Source organism: Rhinoraja longicauda, chromosome 39 (assembly GCF_053455715.1).
Source record: "Rhinoraja longicauda isolate Sanriku21f chromosome 39, sRhiLon1.1, whole genome shotgun sequence".
NCBI classification, from domain to species: Eukaryota; Metazoa; Chordata; class Chondrichthyes; order Rajiformes; family Arhynchobatidae; genus Rhinoraja; species Rhinoraja longicauda.
In genome coordinates, this window is record NC_135991.1 from 1092139 (window position 1) to 1118295 (window position 26157).

Here is a 26157-nt window from a genome sequence, read left to right on the forward strand (position 1 = left end):
CCAGCAAAGTTACTGGTAACTCTTTGCTAGGTTACTTGACGTTTCATGTTGTGGGGTATGCCACGCACACGGCGTCCTTGGAGACTTGGCGACATGGAGGAATCTACAAGGCCATCCACGCAGCACATCCTGGTCTTATCGGCTTGACAAATGTTTGTCCAGTTGCACTGAGCCGCGGGAGTGGATCACATAGAAACATACATCATAATGTTACATCACAGTGTAACATGACTGTGTGTTGCTGTATGGCGCTGTTCTGGTCTCGGAGTGGTCGCCTCTGATTTATGTCCGTTCACGGCCAGTTTCACAAGGGCATTGCAGGGACAATCGCCTTGGTGGGACTTGGTGCGACACCTGTGTACCGCCTAGTTTGTATGAAAAGAAAAGCAGTTCACTGTTCCTAGGTACCCTCGGTACACGTGACAATGAAGTGTCTTTCAATAAGTCACATATGAGCCAGGCCTAGTATAATTGGCATATATCCCTCCCATGCAATCAGAAGCTGTTAGAATATGTGATGTGTCATTTAACAATACACACCATAATTCGACGCCATGCATTGTTGCAACTCAACCCCTCATTATCACATGTTCACAGTTGCTGCACCAGAATGAGTCCATTCCGTGTCAATCATAAGCCCCAACCCCTGCTGTGGCAGGACTAGCACCCGGACAGAAACGTGTCTGCTCCTCACAGTGAAGCAACGGGTTGGTCAGTGCGTCCTGGCCGATTTCTGCATAGACTCTGCACACTTTAGCCAACGTTCACTGCCATGGTAACCACAGACTGCTTTCTGATGTTTGACGTGTCACTTTAAGTCTGTAATTCCCAAAGCAGTGCTAAACTGGGAGCAGCTGGCGTGACGTGTTTGTTCAGTGAGTGCCACTGGCGTCGTTGGCAAGGAGACTGGTGCCGCTGGAGATTTCTCTCTGCTATAACAAGGGATGCCATGTGCATCTCATCACCCTTTCGGCAGCAGTCCCGGCGTGTTGTGTCACAGAGGAGTCGTCACGTCACAGAGAACATGGATATCTCAATACTTGATCAAATAATGTTGATTTACTATCCGATTCTGGCCGCGGTTGGTGTTCCCGGTGAGTGGTTAATCACAGGTACGCACCGTGTTTATCACTGTTTTATCTGACATCCGTGATGGCTGCGCGCCGTATTGACCGCTTGTCTCACTGTTGGACGATTCTGGGTATGGTATTTAGCGAACGGTGACGTTGATGTTAAAATAACCACGTATCTTCATTCAAACGGTAGTCTCAGGCAAGATGGTCCTGTGTTATGTTGACTTCAAAACGTCTAGCAGTGGATCTATGAACCTGCCGTCGCTGTCCCGTCAGCTGTATCGTTCTGAATGCACAGTACATTCTGGTGTGTGGACTAATTAGAGTAACAGACTGCTGATCCCACGCTTTGTGAAATGCATTTTGAAATAATCCAGTATAAGTGTTCAGGATAAGTGTTCAGATAATCCAGGTTGTTACTGAGTGTAACTGTCCGGCTGCCAATTATTTCTCGTTTTTTCCGGGACTAAATTCAGCCGTTGATGTTCCCGCCCGAGTGTGAGACCAGGGTTGTTGCTTTGCTGCCAGAGAAACGCTCCAGTTTCACGCCGCGCACTTTCTTTATTGTAGTCCCAATAATCGCACAGGCGGCGTGGGATATTTCCATATTTTGGAAATAATCCCCGCTGGCCTGGAGTGAATGCAAAAATGCTTGAAACCGCATGTCTGGGAGCATTTGTGGAAAGAGAAAGAGTTAAAGTTTCAAATCTAAGTTTCTTTCTCGGGAAGCAAGGAAGGGAACACATTGATCTGAGCGGCGGTGATGTTGGAAAGAACAACGGCTGGAATTTAGCGAATGTCTGGAGCAGGTTGTTGCTGAATGGACAATTGAACTGGCAGCAAAGCAACAACCCTGGTCTCACACTCGGGCGGGAACATCAAGGGTCTCGACCCGAAACGTCACCCATTCCTTCTCTCCCAAGATGCTGCCTGACCTGCTGAGTTACTCCAGCATTTTGTGAATAAATCGATTTGTACCAGCATCTGCAGTTATTTTCTTATACATTATCTGTGTAACGTGTTCCTAACCTTGACGTAGGTATTTATTCACAAAATGCTGGAGTAACTCAGCAGGTCAGGCAGCATCTCAGGAGAGAAGGAATGGGCGACGTTTGGAGTCGAGACCCTTCTTCAGACATCTCGACCTGCTGAGTTACTCCAGCTTTTTGTGAATAAATACCTTCGATTTGTACCAGCATCTGCAGTTATTTTCTTATCTAACCTTGTCGTTATGCATTTCATGTGCGGTTTTATTGTCGGTGACGGTGTGAATTTGGGTGAATTTGTACAGTCTGGTCGAATGGGACCTGCCCAGGATATTCCAGCATTTCCAGTTGTTGGCAATATTTTCTGATTTATCTCCGATATGCAACATCCACTTTTTATTCTTGACTTTCCCGCTGGCCCGTGGTTGTGATGCTCCGCTTTCTGGAACGGGGCCGCGTTGGCTTCGCCCTCTGTACCTGGCGAAGTTGCTTGAGTTCGGTCATTTCTGTGTTAATGACAGTTCAGGCAGTGGTTAAGAGAGATGGCGCCGTATTGACTGAATACATTTCAACTCTTATCTATGTTTTGTCCCAACCTGAGATCAGATCTGTATATTGCGGCGGGGGGGCACGGATGACGGCCCAGCCGCGGGTCTGTTTCTGTTCTTCGTTACTTGTTGCTCTGTGATGGGAACCCCGCTGTTCCAGAACGGTCGCATCAACTGACTGCGGAGAGGTTGTTGAACCGTTGCCGCTCCGAGTGGTGACGTTGTTGCCAACGTGGTGTGTGGTGAGGATGCCCGACTCTGTGATAATTCTCAGTGACAAAAGGCAGCATGTGGTCCATTTGAAAATAGTCTTTGAGCTGCGGGTCACTGGGGCTGGGGTTGACCACTGCAGTGATCTGCAGGAAAGGCAATTTGATGTGATGTTGCGTTGTAACAGGTCCCCGCGGTCACTCATTGGTAGCTGAGAATTGTTCCTGATTCTTCTGCACGTCTCAGATTTCTCGACTTACTTACTGGCATATTACAATTTCGTAATTTAACCTTCGTTTTGCTGAGAATGTGCGGTGTTGCAGCTCGTCTGAGATGTGTTGATTTTGGTCCTTGTACAGGTATGTGCAGCCCCGACTTGTTTCTTACAAGTCATGACTGCCTTCTGTATCTACTTCTTAATTTTATTTTTCCACAGTCGGTACAGTAATGTAGCTGGTAGCTCTGTGGCCTCACAGATCAAGCGAACGAGCTCCGATCTTGCACTGCTTTTATGTTGTCGACGCATTCTGTTCGTGAACGCATCTGTTTCCTCCATTTGCTCCGGTTTCCTTCCTCGACCCGGCATGTGCAGTTTGGCAGGTAATTTGCTGCTGTAAGTTACCTATATGCCAGCAAAAGAATAGTAGTATTTGAGGTAAATTGTTGTTAATGTCATTGAATTAAAACAGCATGATTCGTGGAAATGATTGGTCGACTTTTGACACCTGATTCTGTGAGCCGAAGGACATGTGTTTTATAAGTAAATCACCAGTCAGGTTCCAGTTTGAAGATTGCATGTAGGTTCCGTCAGCACGCTGCACCTATGGTGCTTGGCGCTGCTGAGATGAGTTCGGGCAATTAGGAATCGTTGTATAGAGCGGAACAACTTGAATGGGAAACCGTTTATTTGGCAGAGAGCAGGCATTTCCAGAACGATGCGAGGAGATGGATGGTGATAATAAATTGATTCAAACATCGCGAACGGTCCAGTTGGGGTATTGCTTTATACGATGTTATCTATTCTGACGTGCAGTCTGCCGCTGCGCTGTACACTCTGCTCTAAACAGTCCGCACTGCACCTTCCACCTGCACCTTCATCCTGCCCGCGGCTTGCCCCGGCCCAGACCCCACTGCACCGCCACCCTGCCCAATCCCCACTCCCCGTTCACTCTGCCCAATCCCCACAGTAACCTCACCCTGCCCAGTCCCCACAGTAACCTCACCCTGCCCAGTCCCCAGTGTAAACTCACCCTGCCCAGTCCCCAGTGTAAACTCACCCTGCCCAGTCCCCAGTGTAACCTCACCCTGCCCAGTCCCCACTGCCCCTTCATCCTGCCCAGTCCCCACAGTAACCTCACCCTGCCCAGTCCCCACAGTAACCTTACCCTGCCTAGTCACCAATGCCCGTTGACCCTGCCCAATCACAACGATACTTTCACATTGCCCAGTCTCCACTGCTCTGTCATCCTGCCCAGTCCCCATAGTAACCTCACCCTGCCCAACCCCCACTGCACCTTCACCCTACCCGGTCTTCATTGCTCGGTCACCCACCCAATCTTCCACTGTAACCACACTCTGCCCATTCTCCCAGTAACTTCACCCTTCCCAGTCCCCACTGTAACCTCACCCTGCCCAGTCCCACTGCCCATTCACCCTGCCCAGACGCTACTGCACCTTGAAGCTGCCCAGTCTCCACTGCCCCCTTCAACCTGCCCAGTCCCCACCGCACCGTAACTCAGCCCAGTCCTCACTGCCTGGTGACAATGCCCAGTGCCCACTACACCATCACCCAACCCAGTCCCGACTGCCCCTTCAACCTGCCCAGTCCCCACTCTAAGCTAACCCTGCCCAATCCCCACAGTAACTTCACCCTGCCCATTTCCCTCTGTAAATGCACCCTGCCTATTCCCCGCTGTACCTTTCCCTGCCCAGTCTCCACTGCTCCTTCACCCAACCCAGCCCCGACTGTAACCTCATCCTCCACAGTCACCACTGCCCGTTGAACATGCCCTGTCTCCACTGCCCCTTGACCCTGCCCAATCACAATTATACTTTCACCTGCCTCATCCCCACTGTAACCTCACCCTGCCCCATCCCCACAGTAACCTCACCCTGCCCCATCCCCACAGTAACCTCACCCTGCCCCATCCCCACAGTAACCTCACCCTGCCCCATCCCCACTGTAACCTCAGCCTGCCCCAACCCCACTGTAACCTCACCCTGCCCCATCCCCACAGTAACCTCACCCTGCCCCATCCCCACAGTAACCTCACCCTGCCCCATCCCCACTGTAACCTCACCCTGCCCCATTCCCACAGTAACCTCACCCTGCCCCATCCCCACTGTAACCTCACCCTGCCCCATCCCCACTGCCCAGTCACCCAGCCAATTCCCCACTTTCACCACACCCTGCCCAGCCCCCACTGTAACCTCACCCTGCCCCATCCCCACTGCACCTTCACCCTGCCCCATCCCCACAGTAACCTCACCCTGCCCCATCCCCACTGTAACCTCACCCTGCCCCATCCCCACTGCCCAGTCACCCAGCCAATTCCCCACTTTCACCACACCCCGCCCAGTCCCCACAGTAACCTTACCCTGCCCAGTTCCCAGTACACCATCACCCTGCCCAGTCCCCACTGTAACCTCACCCTGCCCCATCCCCACTGCACCTTCACCCTGCCCCATCCCCACAGTAACCTCACCCTGCCCCATCCCCACTGTAACCTCACCCTGCCCCATCCCCACTGCCCAGTCACCCGGCCAATTCCCCACTTTCACCACACCCTGCCCAGTCCCCACAGTAGCCTCACCCTGCCCCATCCCCACTGCACCTTCACCCTGCCCCATCCCCACTGTAACTTCACCCTGCCCCATCCCCACTGCCCAGTCACCCAGCCAATTCCCCACTTTCACCACACCCTGCCCAGTCCCCACTGTAACCTCACCCTGCCCAGTCCCCAGTGTAACCTCACCCTGCCCCATTCCCTACTGTAACCTCACCCTGCCCCATCCCCACAGTAGCCTCACCCTGCCCCATCCCCACAGTAGCCTCACCCTGCCCCATCCCCACTGCCCAGTCACCCAGCCAATTCCACACTTTCACCACACCCTGCCCAGCCCCCACTGTAACCTCACCATACCCAGCCGCCACTGTAACCTCACCATACCCAGTCCCCACTGTAACCTCACCCTGCCCCATCCCCACTGTAACCTCACCTGCCCAATCCCAACAGTACCCTCACCCTGCCCCATCCCCACTGCACCTTCACCCTGCCCCATCCCCACTGTAACCTCACCCTGCCCCATCCCCACTGCACCTTCACCCTGCCCCATCCCCACTGTAACCTCACCCTGCCCCATCCCCACTGCCCAGTCACCCAGCCAATTCCACACTTTCACCACACCCTGCCCAGCCCCCACTGTAACTTCACCATACCCAGTCCCCATTGTAACCTCACCCTGCCCCATCCCCACTGCACCTTCAATCTGCCCAGTCCCCACTGTAACCTTCACCCTTCCCCTGCCCCACTCTCACCTTTACCCTGCCCAGTCACCACTGCAGCTTCACTATGCAAATTGTTTACTGCATACCTGTGGCACATAAAGTTGGGTATTGACCTTGAAGTGATGCTTTTCTTTTATGTGGAATGTATGCACAGATCTGCAGGCGGGTCATTCTGATATCGGTGGTGGCAAATTTGCCTGGGGGTATTCAGTGCTACACGACTCATCGTAATTTGGAAAGGTAAACACTGATTATAAATAGGAAGCGTGACTTTGTTCCTGAGAAACTGTGTCTCAAGAATATGATGAACTTTTCAAATAAATAACCAAGGGTATTAACTTGGGCATGGTGGCTGACGTGTACTTTAGTCATGGCTTTCACAGGGTCCCGCATGGTCGACTGACCTGGAAGGTTAGCGCAAACAGGATCCAGTTGGGAAGAATTAGATACAAAGTTGTCCCAGTGGTAGGAGTCGGGTGGTGACAGGAAATGATTAAAAACAAAATATAAAACATAGAACTGTCCATCACAAAACAGGCCATTCGGTCCACAATGTCTGTGTCGAACATGCCAAGGCCAACTCCTATTTGCCTGTGCTAACCCATATCCCTCTATTCTCTGCAAATCTATTTACGTATCCAAATGTCTCTGAAACACCACTATTCGACCTGGCCCAAACACCAACCCAAGCCCCCACCCTGGCAGCGTCCGGGCTCTCAGCCTTTGTGTATAAGAAAAATGGTGCTAGCTTCTCCCTTAAGCTTTGCCCTTCACACCTTAAATCACTTCCCTCAAATATTTGGTTTTCCTATCCTGGAAATAAGGTTGCTATTTTCTATACTTCTGTAGGTGGCCCGGAATCCTCCAGCATTCCAGAAACAAACAATCTAATTCTGTCCAACCTCTCCCTGTAGCCAATATCCTCTAATCCAGGCATCATTCTCGTAAACCCTTGCACCCTCTCCGCCATCACATCCTTCCTGTAATATGGCGAACAGAATTCAAGAACGGGGTAGAGAAGCCTTTGAAAATTGCTTTGAAGTTAGTCGAAACTTTACAGGACTGGAAACTGTTAGACGATTTCAAATTGAACTGTTATTGCCCCAGTCACAGACTCTGGTCTGCGCAAATTGTGGCGATTGTGTTTTTCGACCCAATATTTTGAACCTTTTGATAGGTACATGGATAGGAAGGGTTTAGAAGGATCTAGATCAAACACGCGCTGGTGGAACTAGAGTAGATGTGGCATGGGCAAGCCGGGCCGAAGAGCCTGTTTCCACGCTGAAGGACTCTACCCCTATCTGTGCATTGTGCTCCAATAACGACATTTATCTTTCGGTAAGGAGGACAAACGGTCTATCTAGATTTGCCATTTCCAAAGAGGAATACTGTCAGCCTCTCGGCGACCTTCTGATTTACTTTGAGCCTGCAGATTATTCTCGCACACTGATCCACGCACCGCCACTGGCACACTTGTCATCTGCATCGCGAAGTCAATTAGAGCACCCAGCTAAGATACGGAATGATCTCTCGATTGGATCAGGTAACTGGTGCTACGAGGGAAAGCATCCGTTCGCGCGGGAACCGACGGACAGCCAGAGTCAGAGGAGAAAATCCAACCCGGATCCCGAGAGCTGCGCGGGCCACGTATCTTTTCATTATCTGTCTGCTGATATGTCTTGTAATTTAATTTATTCTGTAAACTCAGTAGTAAATGTCACTCGGAAATCCATTCAGCTCTGGGTATTGTTCGTGAACGCCAGATAACATCCTTCGTTCGTTCTTTCGCAGTTAACTTGGTGACGATTGTGATCCTGTCCCGGGGGAAGTGCGGCCTCTCCAAATGCATCACTCGCTACCTGGTGGCAATGGCAGCGGCCGACCTCATGGTCCTCATCATTGATGTCATAATAAGGTCCATTGTTGTCATGTATTTCCCGCTGTCGTTCTTCACCATCACCCCCGTGTGCTCCATCACCTGGACCCTGGCCATCGCAGCCACAACAATCTCTGTTTGGTTTACCGTGGGTTTCACGTTTGATCGGTTTGTGGCCATTTGTTGTCAGAAGCTGAAAACAAAATATTGCACCGAGCGAACGGCGAGTGTTGTTATCGGAACCGTCATTTCTCTGAGCTGTTTAATAAACGTACCGTGGTATTTTACATTCCAATCAGCATATATTACCGACAATAAACCACGAGGGTGTGCCTTGAAACAATCTTTCTTAACTTTACTTTCATGGACTGTGTTTGAGTTCTTCTACCTGACCTTAAATCCTTGTCTCCCGTTCGTTTTGCTTTTGTTGGTCAATTCACTGACCGCCAGATATATTCTAGTCTCTGGTCGGGTCCGCAGATTGCTCCGGGGCCGCAACACTGGACAGAATGACAAGGATCCGGAGATGGAGAATCGGAGGAAATCCATCGTTTTACTGTTCAGCATATCGGGCAGTTTCATTGCGTTGTGGAGCACACTGATTGTATATATTGTGACTGAGCGCGCTTTGGGCGCTGAGTACATCGCGGACAGTCATCTTCCGAAAATTTCGTTTATGCTCCAGGTTCTGAGTACCTGCACCAACACATGTATTTATGTCCTGACCCAGAGAAAGTTCCGAGAGGAGCTGAAGAACGTGGTTAAATACCCCGTGAATTTCATTGTGAAATTAATCATATCATTGAAACATTAGTATTCCCAGTCTAGTTATAAATATAGCAGAACATTGAACAGGTGTACACATCTTAAACCGACGTTTTCAGGAGGTATCCGGGGTAGCGAATTATGTAATTCAGTCGCTGCCATTTACAACCAATAAATCAGTATCTGCAACTCCTTTCTTCATAATATAATCTCAATGTTGTCCAAGTACAGCAATACTGGACATTGTAAATCACGGGATAAGCCTTCTGCACGAATCACACAGGAAGCAGGTTGTTCATAGTGACCGGGAATAAACTATTTTAATCACTTCTGATAACTGTCTCCTTGTCGCTGGGTTTCTGATGGGTGGGTGGAATGGTGCTGGGGACCGGGTTCTCAAAGGGAATATAAAATGTTGGTGTCCCCTGGAACGTCTGAATACATGAGAATAATTCAAATATACATGGATGCTAACAGTGAGAATTGGTAAGGACACGGGTGACACAACCTCATCGCTGCTGAGGTCCCCCTTCTCTCAGGGGAGATCGGCTCTCCCTCAGATGTAGGAAACACCGATTCCTCATTCCGCAACGTTCGGCGACGTTGAGATTGATCTATGTGGAGAATCTGTGATTCGTGAAATGATTTAAGTTTCCCCCCTTCGATACCGGCGAACAAACTGGCTCCGTGACTGGCGACAATGCCCCGAAGGCATTGAGCCACCCCCCACCTCCCACCCACCCACCCCCGCGGGAGAGGGGATGGTGACGCGGGCCGCCTAAAATGTGAGATAGAATAATGTCAAGATACCCTTGTAGTGTGTTTGACCTGTATTAACCACCTGTTGTTGAATAAAATTGACATAAACAAAAAGAATGTTATGACTAATGAAATAATTGGTTCCCATGTAGTAGATAGAATATTTTCTTAAAGTTGTGTCTGACAAAAAACAAAAGTTGTTTACTGCACAGTATAACTGTCGGCTAATTCTACTGTGAAGTCAGAGAACTGGTAGCCAGTTTACTGCCGCCATCTCTCCACGATATTGTGCAATAAAGTCTCGAAGCAAACCTGCGAAGTCTCTGCTTTGCATTGTCTTTTAATTTCCTTCTAAATTAATTACTTCCACAGAATTTGGCGTAGTCGGCAGGATCCCAATGGTAACGAGATTCGAACGAACACGTGGGAAATAAAAGGGAATGATAAAATGTCAGGTTAGGATTATTTAAAAGAGTAAATTCATACCTTCCCAATCGTGCCTGGGTGAGGTATTTGGTTTGGCTCGCATTCATTAATGCAGCTACACAAGTGTGTAATCCAGGCAAGATCCGGGTGCATGGGGGGTATCTGTGAGCTACTGCATCTAACCTGACCGAAAAGTATGTCACCGGTCGTTTGATATCGCTGCCTCCGCTTTCCCCCTGTCTTTCCTTTCCTCCTCTTCTTCAGATTCTGTTCCTGCACCTGCATCTTCATGGTCTGTTGCTCTGACTTCTCTCCTGGCTTCCCCCGTTGGAAGTTTGGGGTATAAGGGAGCCACTAATGGGGCCTGCATTTCAATAATGGCATTGGCACTTACTGGTGGGGCATATGGAGGAGGTCTCCTCCATGTGGGACCCTCCTCATTATCACTAGCAAAGAGGGTCGTCATGCCAGACATCGGGTCTCCGGAGGATTTACTGGTACCAGGTTTGTTCTTAACTACTAATTGTTTTGGTTCTGAGCTCTTTATATCAATTCTTCGAGCGCTCTCTTTTCTCGTTATTTTTCCTTGCTCCTCTGCCCACTGACTTTCTATCTGAAGCACCTTCCATTCTTTCATAGCTCCATCTTTATTTCTCAACTCAATCCCCTTCTTACATGCATTATCCATCCAACTCCTCTCTCACATCTCCTCCCTCTTCTTTTCTGCCTAACTCTTCCATTCTTTCATTCTTTTTTTCCCATTTCTTTCCTGCATCTTTTTCCCAAATTGACATTTCTGCCTTTTTAACAGTTTCTACGTCCCATGTTCCTTCAACTGGCCCAGACTCATCACCTAAACGTTTGGTTAACTTATAATTTAATATTCCAGAATCTTTATTATAACACATGTGTTGCACGGGCGTTTCCCCGTCACTATTATCCAAATTATTCCTCATCTTAATTTATGACAAATCTTTTGAGTTTGCTATAGCCAAGTGCCGACTACTTTCCCAGTAGCAAAACTCTCTTAATTAACGTTAGGTCTTACATTCGTTATCTGTTTCTAAGGATCTCGGCTGAAACCAGGTCAAACTCTTGACGAGGGACCACAGTGTTCCCGGGAGCTTCTTTGGGAGGTCAGTCTCAAGAGGTCCGACTAGAGCTCAATTTTCTCCCCATCCAGTCCCGGTTACTCTGGAGCCTCTTACTCAGTCATCTGTTGTTGGTCCCAGCGAGATCCTGCCGACTACGCCAATGTTAAAGTCCGTTTCTTAAAACAGACAACAATATAAACAGTTAAAGGTAAACCAAGCAAAGCTTTAATTATCGTCAGACGGGAGTGGGGAGATCAGTGCTAAGGGTGTATGACCATACTTAGCACTCCCCTTGCTTCCACTCTCAGATACAGCAGTTTCGCAGCATTTTTATACAGAATTTGCAGAAGATTGTTTAACACAACATTTCTTTCAACTTAATAACAGATTGTTTCCTGCCCAATATTCTTATCACTCTACTGTCATAAAATGTTTCACACAAAGTCATTAGTCAAAGGTAAGGATCATTATTAAACCACAGAAGGTCATGTTCGCACAATTCCACAATCAGTCAGCAATTAACTACATCCCAATCTCAGCGGAAACATTGTTCTCATCATTTCAAGACGTCCTCCCCAAGCAAAAGGGGGATGTACTATCAGCGTGATGTACAAGATTTAGGAGTTATATCCCGCCAGGTGCAATATTGCAAACATCAGCTATTCAGAGTTCAGGCTTTTTATTCATTCTACCATTTTATTATGGTCAAGCATCTCATCATTCAAAGTTAATAGCCATTAACTCTTTCAAAGGAGAGGGGTGGAGGGAGAGTGGGGTGGGAGGAGGATGGGCAGTGAGGGGCGTAGGCAAGGTGGGAGGGAGGACATGTGGCTGAAGGGGAGGATGTTTTGGCAGGGGCCGCAAGGAGGATGGAGAGGAGATAGCAAGGGTTATGGGAGACGAGGGAGCGGGAAGGGTGGGGAGGGGACATGATAGGGGGAGGAAGGGCAGAGGGGATGGTGAGGGTTTAGGACATATGAGGCAGACACAGAGGGGGGTTGATATTTGAACTGTGGAGGGGGACATTAGCAGGAGGGAGACACGGAGGGGGTTGGAGCTGGGAGATGGAGCCGGGCCAGGGAGGTAAAGGGAATGCCGACAGCCCCAGAGGTAATCTGTCTCTAGATCTGTTCTGCAGCATCCTGTCTCAATGTACAAGACATTAGGGAGACCACACCCGCTGTGATATGTGCAGTTCCAGTCACCCTGCTACAGGAAGGATGTTAGTAAACTGGAAAAGATGCAACATAGATCGATTGATTACCTGGATTGGATGGTTTGAGTGAGAAGGAGGAGCTGGATAGGCTGGGATTGATTTCCATGGAGCAAAGAAACTTAAGGGGATGACCTTATGCAGGTTTATAAATCATGTGAGCACAAATCGGGTGAAGGTCTGAAACTAGGGTTTATAGGTTCAGTGTGAGATGTCGCGTTTGTTTCAGGAAGCAGATAGAGCGAGAACAATGGGCTCTACATGTCAGAGACAGAGGCAAGGTCTGGTGAAAGGCCACAGGGAACATTTGAGCAACATACACAAGCAAGGCTGAGGTGAGAGAGTGAGCTGGGACTGGTAGATGGGTGTGTGTTTTGTCTTGCCTTACTCCTCATTATGATCGCACCTCCTCATTTATCTCTCTGAATTTAGTTCATCCATACATGGCTGATTAGACCCTCTGCCCAATAATCACCTCCCAAAGCACTCTACCCTTTTACACCATAACACGAAAGGGACAGAAGTGAGAGTGGGCCACTTGTCTCCTCAAACATGCCCCATAATTTAATGTGACCAGAGCCAATTTGCTCCACACCTCAACTCCTTTCCTGTGCCAAGTGCACATAGCTTTGAATTCCACGATCTTTGAAAAACTGATCTGTGACCTCTATCATCAACAATCTAACCTCCAGGGTAGAGAATTCCAGCGTCACCATGCTCTCCCTGAATGTGACTGGACAATTATGATGTAATTACCAGAATTTCCAAATTCACTTACAAATTTAACTACAATGTCATCCAGATTGTTAATGCGGATAACAAACAACAGTGGACACAACTTCTGACTTCTGAACGATTAGGAGAAGGGGAGATGCAACGTGACCTGGGTGTCGTGGTGCACCAGTCATTGAAAGCAAGCGTGCAGGTGCAGCAGCCAGTGAAGAAAGCGAATGGTATGTTGGCATTCATAGCAAGAGGATTTGAGTTTAGGACCAGGGAGGTTCTACTGCAGTTGTACAGGGCCTTGGTGAGACTGCACGTGGAGTATTGTGTGCAGTTTTGGTCTCCTAATCTGAGGAAAGACGTTCTTGCCGTAGAGGGAGTACAGAGAAGGTTCACTTGATTGATCCCTGGGATGGCGGGACTTTCATATGAAGAAAGACTGGATAGACTAGGCTTGCACTCGCTGGAATTTAGAAGACTGAGGGGGGATCTTATAGAAACATATAAAATTCTTAAGGGGTTGGAGAGGCTAGATGCGGGAAGATTGTTCCCGATGTTGGGGGAGTCCAGAACCAGGGGTCACAGCTTAAGGATAAGGGGGAAGTCTTTTAGGACCGAGATGAGAAAACATTTCTTCACAAAGAGAGTGGTGAGTCTGTGGAATTATCTGCCACAGAAGATAGTTGAGGCCAGTTCATTGGCTATATTTAAGAGGGAGTTAGATGTGGCCCTTTTTGCTAAAGGGATCAGGGGGTATGGAGAGAAGGCAGGTACGGGATACTGAGCTGGATGATCAGCCATGATCATATTGAATGGCCGTGCAGACTCGAAGGGCCGAATGGCCTACTCCTGCAACTATTTTCTATGTTTCTGTTGCAATAAATCCCAATGTACTGCTTACCTACCTGATGTTTGTCACACCTTCATGTCGACTGTCAGGTGTCTCATGCACAAGAACATCTCGATCTGTCTGCATTCCACCATTTTCAATTTCCACTGCCTTTTCATACTTCACACAAGTGCGTGACCTCACATTGCTCTTCATTAAGTTCCATTCACCAGGTTCAAACCCATTCTCTTGATCTGTGTCTGTCTATGATGCCTTATCTTGTGGGGAGTACAGCTGGGTAAGGGAGGAGAGGGGATGGGGGCTGGTGGCACAGTGAGCAGAGATGGTGAAGCAGAGGACAGACGTGTAAGAGAGGCATCATCTGCAGGATAATTTCCTCCAACACCAGCAGTGAGCTAATGTTGGCCCTCTGTTGTGTACTGGGATTTTATATAGGGAATGGATTGGATAATAAACATCCAGAGAATAGATACATCGCTCCCCAGGATGGCTCACTATTAATGTTGAACACTGAGCTTTCAGTGTGTTGTAAAGTACGCAATGTTAGGAATGATATTTATTTAGAGAGGAACAAAATTGCGTGATTGCAGCAAGCAGGGATGGGCACATGGCATGGCTGTGATTTTAGCCTCAATTGGACATTCCTGTGTGGTAACATTTAATGTCTGCACATTTAATGTCTTTTATTTTTTATTTTTTTTATTTTTAATAGGTGCAGGAGGAGGCCATTCGACCCTTCGAGCCTGTACGCACTGCCATTCAATGTGATCATGGCTGATCATTCGCAATCCGTACCCCGTTCCTGCCTTCTCCCCATAACCCCTGACTTCGCTGTCCTTAAGAGCTCTATCCAGCTCTCTCTTGAAGCATTCACAGAATTGGCCTCCACTGCCTTCTGAGGCAGAGAATTCCACAGATTCACAACTCTCTGACTGAAAATGCTTTTCCTCATCTCAGTTCTAAATGGCCTACCCCTTATTCTTAAACTGTGGCCCCTTGTTCTGGACTCCCCCAACATTGGGAACATGTTTCCTGCCTCTAAAGTGTCCAACCCCTTAATAATCTTATACGTTTCGATAAGATCTCCTCTCATTCTTCTAAATTCCAGTGTATACAAGCCTAGTCGCTCCAGTCTTTCAACATATGATAGTCCCGCCATTCCGGGAATTAACCTAGTAAACCTAATCTGCACGCCCTCAATAGCAGGAATATCCTTCCTCAGCTGGCATAGAGTTGAACAGCATGGAAACATGCACTTTGGCCCAACACGTTTGTGGTTTGCCCATGTCCCTGAGCAAGTGTTCCTCCAAGTGTTGGAGCAACACAACCGGACAGATAGCATCTGTTGAGGGAATGTACAGATGATGTTCTGAGTCTGACGAGGGGGCCTGACCTGAAACGTTGCCTGTCCATTCCCTCCACAGATGCTGCTTGACCTGCTGAGCTCTTCCAGCACTTGGAGCTTTGCTCAAAATTGCAGAATATGCAGTTTGTTGTGTCTCACGACATCTTTATTGTCCAAGTGCCTCTTCAAATTTATTTGATACATGATAATTGTACGTGCCTCAACCACTTGCTCTGGCTGCTCATTCCATATACTCACAATGCTCTGCAAAATGTGTCCCTCCTTAAACCTATGACCTTTATCCTGAGAAAGAGGTTGTGACTATACTGCTTACTTAGGAAAAAATACTGCAGATGCTGGTTTCAATCGAACGTAGATACAAAATACTGGAGTAACTCAGCGGGTCAGGTAGCGACCCGAAACGCACCCATTCCTTTTCTCCCAAGATGCTGCCTGACCCGCTGAGTTACTCCAGCATTTTGTGTCGGCATACAGCTTACTTACATTCCTCATGATTTTATAAACCTCCATATAGACACTGCTCAGGTTTTACCTTTGCTCCAGGGAAGATAGAACATTTTCTATTTTTTTAGAACGGAGATGAGGAAAATCCTTTTTTAGAACGGAAATGAGGAAATACTTTTTCAGTCAGAGAGTTGTGAATCTGTGGAATTCTCTGCCTCAGAAGGCAGTGGAGGCCAATTCTCTGAATGCATTCAAGAGAGAGCTAGATAGAGCTCTTAATGATAGTGGAGTCAGGGGGTATGGGGAGAAGGCAGGAACAGGGTACTGATTGAGAATGATCAGCCATGATCACATTGAATGGCGGTGCTGGCTCGATGGGCCGAATGGCCTACTCCTGCACCTATTGTCTATTTTCTAGCCTTGGCAGTTTTGCAGCGGCTGAGGCCCCATGTGCTGTCTGCTCATCATCGTTCTCGAGCAATATGTATGTTCCTTTTCCAGTCCTCTCTGCTACTGTAGTCCCACCGCACAGCTGAGTGTCCAGAGCTGCCACGTTACAGGAGGTTGATGTGGAATGTAAAACATGTCATGGAGCTGCTGGGCAGAACGATGTGTTTCTGTGCAGAGACATAAATAATTCATCTTCCCTTCTGTGGCCATTGCAGGTCAAACGGAAACACATGTCCTGGTCAATTCAGCCCTCTTCAACTATCCTGGCAAAATGAGAGTAAGATTCAGGAACTACAATTACTGGAATCTTGATCAAAATGCTGGAGTAATACAACGGCTCAGGCAGTGTTTGCAGAAGGAATGGAAAGCGGTTTGGGTTGGGACCCTTCATAAGACTGAAGAAAGTGTGAACAAGCAGCTTCATTCAATATCAGGAGCGCAGGTAACATTGGTGAACGGAAGGTTGCAATCTGAGCAAAATTCGACACAAAGAATCAAGGGAGCAGTTGGTGAAATGGGGACTGGAATATGAGGGAACAGGAGAGAACGACGAGTGGGTGGACAGACTGAGAAACAGAGTATCCTTGGAGGCTTGAGTGAATAACTGATGATCCATGTTTTCCAGTTTGTGCCATCAGCATGCAGAGCTGGGAAAATCAGGTTGGTAATGGACCCCAGGAAAGAGTTTGTAGAGTGCCTCCGAGATGGACTCTTAGAACAGCTTGTACTGGAGCCTAACAGGGAGAAGGCAATTCTGGATTTAGTGTTGTGTAATGAACCTGATCTGACAAGGGAACTCAAGGTAAAAGAGCCATTAGGAGGCAGTGATCATAATATGATAAGACTGAAGACAGTCTGAAGAAGGGTCTCGACATGAAACGTCACCCATTCCTTCTCTCCTGAGATGCTGCCTGACCTGCTGAGTTACTCCAGCATTTTGTGAATAAATACCTTCGATTTGTACCAGCATCTGCAGTTATTTTCTTATAATATGATAAGTTTTAATCCACAAATTGAGAGGGAGAAGGGAAAATCGGAAGTGTCAGTATTACAGTATAGCAAAGGGGATTACAGAGGCACGAGGCAGGAGCTGGCCAGGTTTGACTGGAAGGAGGCCCTCGCAGGGAAAACGGTGGAAAAGCAATGGCAGGTATTCCAGGGAATAATGCAGAAGTTGCAGGATCAATTCATCCCAAAGAGGAGGAAAGATTCTAAGGGGAGTAAGAGGCATCCGTGGCTGACAAGGGAAGTCAAGGACAGCATAAAAATAAAAGATAAAAAATATAACGTAGCAAAGAAGAGCGGGAAGCCAGAGGATTGGGACTCTTTTAAAGAGCAACAGAAGATGACTAAAAAGGCAATACGGGGAGAAAAGATGAGGTACGAGGGTAAGCTAGCCAATAATATAAAGGAGGATAGTAAAAACTTTTTTATGTATGTAAAGAGGGAAAACATAGTCAAGGCAAATGTGGGTCACTTGAAGACAAGCAGGGGAATTTATTATGGGGAACAAGGAAACGGCAGACGAGTTGAACCGGTACTTTGGATCTGTCTTCACTAAGGAAGATACAAACAATCTCCCAGATGGTCTAGTGGCCAGAGATCATAGGCTGGCAGTGGAACTGAAGGAAATTCACATTAGCCAGGAAATGGTGTTGGGTAGACTGATGGGACTGAAGGCTGATAAATCCCCAGGGCTGATGGTCTGCATCCCAAGGTTCTTAAGGAGGTGGCTCTAGAAATTGTGGACGCATTGGTGATCATTTTCCAATGTTCTATAGATTCAGGATCAGTTCATGTGGATTGGAGGGTAGCTAATGTTATCCCACTTTTTAAGAAAGGAGGGAGAGAGAAAACGAGAAATTTTAGTTAGTCTGACATCAATGGTGAGGAAGATGCTGGAGCCAATTATAAAAGACAAAATTGCGGAGCATTTGGATAGCAGTAACAAGATCGTTCCGAGTCAGCAAGGGTTTACAAAGGGGCAATGATGCTTGACTAATCTTCTGGAACTTTTTTGAGGATGTAACTAGGATAATTGACAGGGGAGAGCCGGTGGATGTGGTGTACCTCGACTTTCAGAAAGCCTTTGACAAGGTCCCACATAGGAGATTAGTGGGCAAAATTAGAGCACATGGTATTGGAGGTAGGGTACTGACATGGACAAAAAATTGGTTGACACACAGAAAGCCAAGATTGGGAAATGAGTCCCTTTCAGAATGGCAGGCAGTGACTAGTGGGGTACCGCAAGGCTCGGTGCTGGGACCGCAGCTATTTACAATATACATTAATGACTTGGATGAAGGGGTTAAAAATACCATTAGCAAATTTGCAGAAGGTACGAAGCTGGGTGGTAGTGTGAACTGTGAGGAAGATGCTATGAGGTTGCAGGATGACTTCAACATGTTGTGTGCGTGGGCGGATGCATGGCAGATGCAGTTGAATGTGGATAAGTGTGAGGTTATCCACTTTGGTGATAAGAATAGGAAGGCAGATTATTATCTGAATAGTGTCAAGTTAGGAAAAGGGGACGTACAACGAGATCTGGGTGTCCTAGTACATCAGTCACTGAAAGGAAGTATGCAGGTACAGCAGGCAGTGAAGAAAGCCAATGGAATGTTGGCCTTCATAACAAGAGGAGTTGAGTATAGGAGCAAAGAGGTCCTTCTGCAGTTGTACAGGGCCCTAGTGAGACCGCACCTGGAGTACTTTGTGCAGTTTCTAAATTTGAGGAAGGATATTCTTGCTATTGAGGGCGTGCAGCGTAGGTTTACTAGGTTAATTCCCGGAATGGCAGGACTGTCATATGCTGAAAGACTAGAGCGACTTGGCTTGTATACACTGGAATTTAGGATAAGAGGCGATCTTATCGAATGTATAATGTATATTGTAAGATTATTAAGGGGTTGGACACGTTAGAGGCAGGAAACATGGTCGCAATATTGGGGGAGTCCCGAACCAGGGGCCACAGTTTAAGAATAATGGGTAGGCCATTTAAAACGGAGAGGAGGAAAACCTTTTTCAGTCAGAATTGTAAATATGTGGAATTCTCTGCCTCAGAAGGCAGTGGAGGCCAATTCTCTGAATGCATTCAAGAGAAAGCTTGATAGAGCTCTTAAGGATAGCGGTGTCGCGGGGTATGGGGAGAAGGCAGGAACGGGGTACTGATTGAGAATGATCAGCCATGATCACATTGAATGGCGGTGCTGATTCGAAGGTCCGATTGGCCTCCTCCTGCACCTATTGTCTATTGTCTTATTCCACTATTTCCTCTGTGTTGAGCTCAGTCATGATGTTCTCATGCTGATTTTCGGGGAAAATAGACAGCTGATCCATTCTCTCCCTTTAAACACATTTAAAATCCCAACATAATTTTCAAGTCTTGGCAGTTTTGCAGCTGCCGAGGCCCCATGTGCTGTCCGCACATCATAGTAATCGAGCACTGACACCAATATGTATGTTCCTTTTCCAGTCCTCTCTGTTACTGTAGTCCCACCGCACAGCTGAGTGTCCGGAGCTGCCACGTTACAGGAGGTTGATGTGGAATGTAAAACATGTCATGGAGCTGCTGGGCAGAACGACGTGTTTCTGTGCAGAGACATAAATAATTCATCTTCCCTTCTGTGGCCATTGCAGGTCAAATGGAATCACATGTCCTGGTCAATTCAGCCCTCTTCAACTATCCTTACAAAATGAGAGCAAGATTCGGGAACTACAATTACTGGTATCTTGAACAAAATGCTGGAGTAATACAACGGCTCAGGCAGTGTTTGCTGAAGGAATGGAAAGCGGTTTGGGTTAGGACCCTTCATCAGCCTGAAGAAAGTGCGAACAAACAGCTTTCAATATCAGGAGCGCAGGTAACATTGGTGAACGGAAGGCTGCAAACTGACCAAAATTTGACACAAGGAATCAAGGGGGCAGTTGGTGAAATGGGGATTGGAATATGAAGGAACAGGAGAGAACGACGAGTGGGTGGACAGACTGAGAAACAGAATAACCTTGGAAGCTTGAGTGAGTAACTGATAATCCTTGTTTTCCAGTTTGTGCAGTCTTATTCCACTATGTCCTCTATGTTGAGCTCAGTCATGATGTTCTCATGCTGATTTTCAAACCGTTTAGTGGTCCTATCTGTTACCCTCTTTGCAGTACTCTCCATATTTTTTTAATGGTCCAAGATATATGGCTGCCTCCAATTCATTTTTTTAGATAAACTGATGTAATTTTTAGTGAACGAGGAATGATTATGTGGGTGTTTCTTGTCCCGTCCCCTCTGTTCACTGCAGTCCCACGACACAGCTGAGTGCACAGTGCTTCCACATTGCAGTATGTTGGTGTGCAGTATAAAACAAGTCAATGTCGTTGGGCCCAATGGCTTGTTCCTCTGCAGTAAAATCCACACAAAACACCCATGTTTTTGCAACCACTACATTACTAATGAGTTAACTCTGCCCTGCTCTATCATCGCTGTTTTTAACAGGAAATACATTGACTGAGAACAAGGGACTTTTCACACCAAGGAATCAGGTAACCATTGATGAAAGGGCTCAGATGCAAATTGAGCAACAAGGAAACAGGAGAATTTATGGACAAGGAGAGTGGCAGAATGGTGGGGATAGAAGGAGGGAACTGACAGATAGAGGGAGTTTTCAGAGGAGTTTGACTGGAGGGTTTCTGTATACCAAATTCAAATCTGCCATCATAACATTTCCAATGGAAACTCTGCAGATTAATTTGCATCCATTCCCACAATCCTGTTTTGTAACAAGAAATAACTGGATGGAAAACAAAGTACTTTTCATATCAGGCACAGGTAACATTTTGTGAAAGATGCCAGATGCAAATTAAGCCAAAGATGCAAATGAAGCCACAAATGAAACAAGGACAAAAGGAGAGTTGGTGGAGTGGGGGGAGAGGGAGGCAAAGAGAGTTTTCAATACAGTTTGAAATATTGGACTGTGCGGGAAGGAACTATAGATGCTGGTTTAAACGGAAGATTTTTTTTTTATTTTTTAATTTCAAAAAATACTTTATTCAAGTAATAAATATTTACAAAACATTTTCTTTTCAACAACCCCATCCGACATTTCCGGAAGTTACACATTCAATACAGGTATTAATATCCAAATATACACAAAAAGCTGGAGTAAATCATTGGGACAGGCAGCATCTCTGGGGAAAAGGAATGGGTGACATTTTATGTCGATCCTGTTTAGACGGGTCCCGCTGAGTTACTCCAGCTGTTTGTGTCCATCTTTGAATTATTGGACTGAGTGGCCTGTTTACGTGCAGTATCTTAATAATTCACACTCGCATATGTGGACATTGCAGTTCCAATGGAAATGCGCCACTGTTCAATTCTACCCTGTTCTGTTATCATATTTATAATGGCAGTTCAATGAGAATAAGGCATCTTCCACATCAGGGGCCCACATAACTGGCCAAATGTCACAGTGGCAAACTGAGCAAAAGTTGGAAATGTGGATCGAGAGAGGGATTGTCCAATGGAGAGTGAGGGGAGAAGATATGAAAGAGACAATAGTTGGAGAGACACAGAGTGAGAGAGACAAACTAATGAATGGATGGGCATGAGAAGGAGATGTTTGAGTTGCAAATGGTGTTCGTGGGCAGTGAAGGGAGAGAAATGGAAAGTTTATTACAGTTTGAAAGCAAAGGCAGAATTTTACCTATCATCATTTCCCTATTGCACCAATCTCATTCACCTGTTACTGCTGATCCTGGTCATAAAATTCATAACCTGGTTTTAAATGCCTTCCATGGCCTTGCCCCTTCCTATTACATATGCCCCACCATTACCTTCAGTGGTTGTCTCTCTCAGCCACTCTAATTCTGACCTGTTATCCACAAATTTAACAGCTTCACAATTAATGTCTTTTTCTTCAGCTGCCCAGGCCCTGTGTGCCGTTAGCCCATTACTCATCCCGAACCCAGTGACCAATGTCTGGCACAGCGATTGTCCTGTGGAAGTTTCTATCCAATGCTCTATGTACATTACATGTCCACTGGCGCGGTTCTTGTGTGATAAAGTATTCAAAGGAAGGTTGGATAACTAAATGTGGACTGCGACAGAAGTTCAGTGTGCTGGGATTAGATGAAGAAGGGTGGGAGGAGCTGGTGTCATTTTTAAGCATGGAATTGGTGGTGTTGATTGGATTGGAGGATTCTGTGGTGGGCAGTTCGATTATAATTGTCCATTAAAATTATAGAAGATGCATTGCATTGCCTGTGGTGTTGTATGGATGTGTCCAGTAGATGTTCTTCAACATCCTCTGTCCATTTAAGATCCAATAGTCAGAGCCCTCTGTCCAATGATGCTTCTTAGTATTGTGTATGTTTTAGGAAGCTCACTGACTGAGAACAATGGACTCTCCATGTCCGACGCAGAGAAAACAGCTGATGAAAAATCACAGGAGCATTCATCAACGGATGGAAACAATGGCTGAGGTGAGAGAGGGAGCCCGGACTGGGAGAGTCATAGAGTCATACAGTGTGCAACAAGCCTTTCAGCCCAACATGCCCACACCAACCTACATGCCCCATCTACATGAGTCCCATCTGCCTGAGTTTAGCCCTTATCCCTCTAAACCTAGTTTACAATCCTGGGCCCTGTCATTAACAGTGTTACACTCCTGGGCCCTGTCATTTACAGTGTTACTTACACCCCTGGGCCCTGTCATTTACAGTGTTACTTACACTCCTGGGCCCTGTCATTTACAGTGTTACTTACACCCCTGGGCTCTGTCATTTACAGTGTTACTTACACTCCTGGGCCCTGTCATTTACAGTGTTACTTACACGACTGGGCCCTGTCATTTACAGTGTTATTTACACCCCTGGGCCCTGTCATTTACAGTGTTACTTACACCCCTGGGCCCTGTCATTTACAGTGTTACTTACACTCCTGGGCCCTGTCATTTACAGTGTTACTTACACTCCTGTGCCCTGTCATTTACAGTGTTACTTACACCCCTGGGCCATGTCATTTACAGTGTTACTTACACCCCTGGGCCCTGTCATTTACAGTGGTACACACCCCTGGGCCATGTCATTTACAGTGTTACACTCCTGGGCCCTGTCATTTACAGTGTTACTTACACTCCTGGACCCTGTCATTTACAATGTTACTTACACTCCTGGGCCCTGTCATTTACAGTGTTACACAGGCCTGGGCCCTGTCATTTACAGTGTTACTTACACCCCTGGGTCCTGTCATTTACAGTGTTACTTACACTCCTGGGCCCTGTCATTTACAGTGTTACTTACACTCCTGTGCCCTGTCATTTACAGTGTTACTTACACCCCTGGGCCATGTCATTTACAGTGTTACTTACACCCCTGGGCCCTGTCATTTACAGTGGTACACACCCCTGGGCCATGTCATTTACAGTGTTACACTCCTGGGCCCTGTCATTTACAGTGTTACTTACACTCCTGGACCCTGTCATTTACAATGTTACTTACACTCCTGGGCCCTGTCATTTACAGTGTTACACACGCCTGGGCCCTGTCATTTACAGTGTTACTTACACCCCTGGGTCCTGTCATTTACAGTGTTACTTACACCCCTGGGCCCTGTCATTTACAGTGTTACTTGCACTCCTGGGCCCTGTCATTTACAGTGTTACTTACACTCTTGGGCCCTGTCATTTACAGTGTTACTTACACTCCTGGGCCCTGTCATTTACAGTGTTACTTATACCCCTGGGCCCTGTCATTTACAGTGGTACACACCCCTGGACCCTGTCATTTACAGTGTTACTTACACTCCTGGGCCCTGTCATTTACAGTGTTACACCCCTGGGCCCTGTCATTTACAGTGTTACACTCCTGGGCCCTGTCATTTACAGTGTTACACTCCTGGGCGCTGTCATTTACAGTGTTATTAACACCCCTGGGCCCTGTCATTTACAGTGTTACACCCCTGGGCCCTGTCATTTACAGTGTTACACTCCTGGGCCCTGTCATTTACAGTGTTACTTGCACTCCTGGGCCCTGTCATTTACAGTGTTAGACCCCTGGGCCCTGTCATTTACAGTGTTACACTCCTGGGCCCTGTCATTTACAGTGTTACTTGCACTCCTGGGCCCTGTCATTTACAGTGTTAGACCCCTGGGCCCTGTCATTTACAGTGTTACTTACACTCCTGGGCCATGTCATTTACAGTGTTACTTACACCCCTGGGCCCTGTCATTTACTGTGTTACACTCTTGGGCCCTGTCATTTACAGTGTTACACCCCTGGGCCCTGTCATTTACAGTGTTACTTACACCCCTGGGCCCTGTCATTTACAGTGTTACACCCCTGGGCCCTGTCATTTACAGTGTTACTTACACCCCTGGGCCCTGTCATTTACAGTGTTACTTACACTCCTGGGCCCTGTCATTTACAGTGTTACACACGCCTGGGCCCTGTCATTTACAGTGTTACTTACACCCCTGGGCCCTGTCATTTACAGTGTTACTTACACCCCTGGACCCTGTCATTTACAGTGTTACTTACACCCCTGGGCCCTGTCATTTACAGTGTTACACTCCTGGGCCCTGTCATTTACAGTGTTACTTACACCCCTGGACCCTGTCATTTACAGTGTTACACTCCTGGGCCCTGTCATTTACAGTGTCACTTACACCCCTGGGCCCTGTCATTTACAGTGTTACTTACACCCATGGGCCCTGTCATTTACAGTGTTACACTCCTGGGCCCTGTCATTTACAGTGTTACTTACACCCCTGGGCCCTGTCATTTACAGTGTTAGACCCCTGGGCCCTGTCATTTACAGTGTTACTTACACTCCTGGGCCCTGTCATTTACAGTGTTACTTACACCCCTTGGCCCTGTCATTTACAGTGTTAGACCCCTGGGCCCTGTCATTTACAGTGTTGCTTACACTCCTGGGCCCTGTCATTTACAGTGTTACTTACACCCCTGGCCCCTGTCATTTACAGTGTTACTTACACTCCTGGACCCTGTCATTTACAGTGTTACTTACACCCCTGGGCCCTGTCATTTACAGTGTTACACCCCTGGGCCCTGTCATTTACAGTGTTACACTCCTGGGCCCTATCATTTACAGTGTTACACTCCTGGACCCTGTCATTTACAGTGTTACTTACACCCCTGGGCCCTGTCATTTACAGTGTTACTTACACCCCTGGGCCCTGTCATTTACAGTGTTATTTACACCCCTGGGCCCTGTCATTTACAGTGTTACTTACACCCCTGGGCCCTGTCATTTACAGTGTTACTTACACTCCTGGACCCTGTCATTTACAATGTTACTTACACTCCTGGGCCCTGTCATTTACAGTGTTACACACGCCTGGGCCCTGTCATTTACAGTGTTACTTACACCCCTGGGTCCTGTCATTTACAGTGTTACTTACACCCCTGGGCCCTGTCATTTACAGTGTTACTTGCACTCCTGGGCCCTGTCATTTACAGTGTTACTTACACCCCTGGGCCCTGTCATTTACAGTGTTACTTACACCCCTGGGCCCTGTCATTTACAGTGTTACTTACACTCTTGGGCCCTGTCATGTACAGTGTTACTTACACTCCTGGGCCCTGTCATTTACAGTGTTACTTACACCCCTGGGCCCTGTCATTTACAGTGTTACTTACACTCTTGGGCCCTGTCATGTACAGTCTTACTTACACTCCTGGGCCCTGTCATTTACAGTGTTACTTACACCCCTGGGCCCTGTCATTTACAGTGTTACACTCCTGGGCCCTGTCATTTACAGTGTTATTTACACCCCTGGGCCCTGTCATTTACAGTGTTACACCCCTGGGCCCTGTCATTTACAGTGTTACACTCCTGGGCCCTGTCATTTACAGTGTTACTT

At 47.2% G+C, this 26157-nt stretch overlaps 1 protein-coding gene across 1 annotated transcript; it reads left to right on the plus strand.

Annotated features, from left to right (window-relative positions):
- The first annotated feature begins 901 nt into the window (after positions 1 to 901).
- On the plus strand, positions 902 to 9015 carry LOC144611081 (putative G-protein coupled receptor 139). Its single transcript, XM_078430162.1, has 2 exons — positions 902 to 1094; positions 8117 to 9015. The coding sequence occupies exons 1-2, from the start codon at positions 950 to 952 to the stop codon at positions 9013 to 9015; spliced, it is 1044 nt and encodes a 347-aa protein (XP_078286288.1). The 5' UTR covers positions 902 to 949.
- The last annotated feature ends 17142 nt before the right edge of the window (positions 9016 to 26157 follow it).

Coding starts and splice junctions, on each gene's coding strand:
- LOC144611081 (XM_078430162.1), top strand. CDS start 950: ATGTGCATCTCATCACCCTTTCGGCAGCAGTCCCGGCGTGTTGTGTCA. Junction 1,095..8,116: donor GGCCGCGGTTGGTGTTCCCG/GTGAGTGGTTAA, acceptor GTTCTTTCGCAG/TTAACTTGGTGACGATTGTG.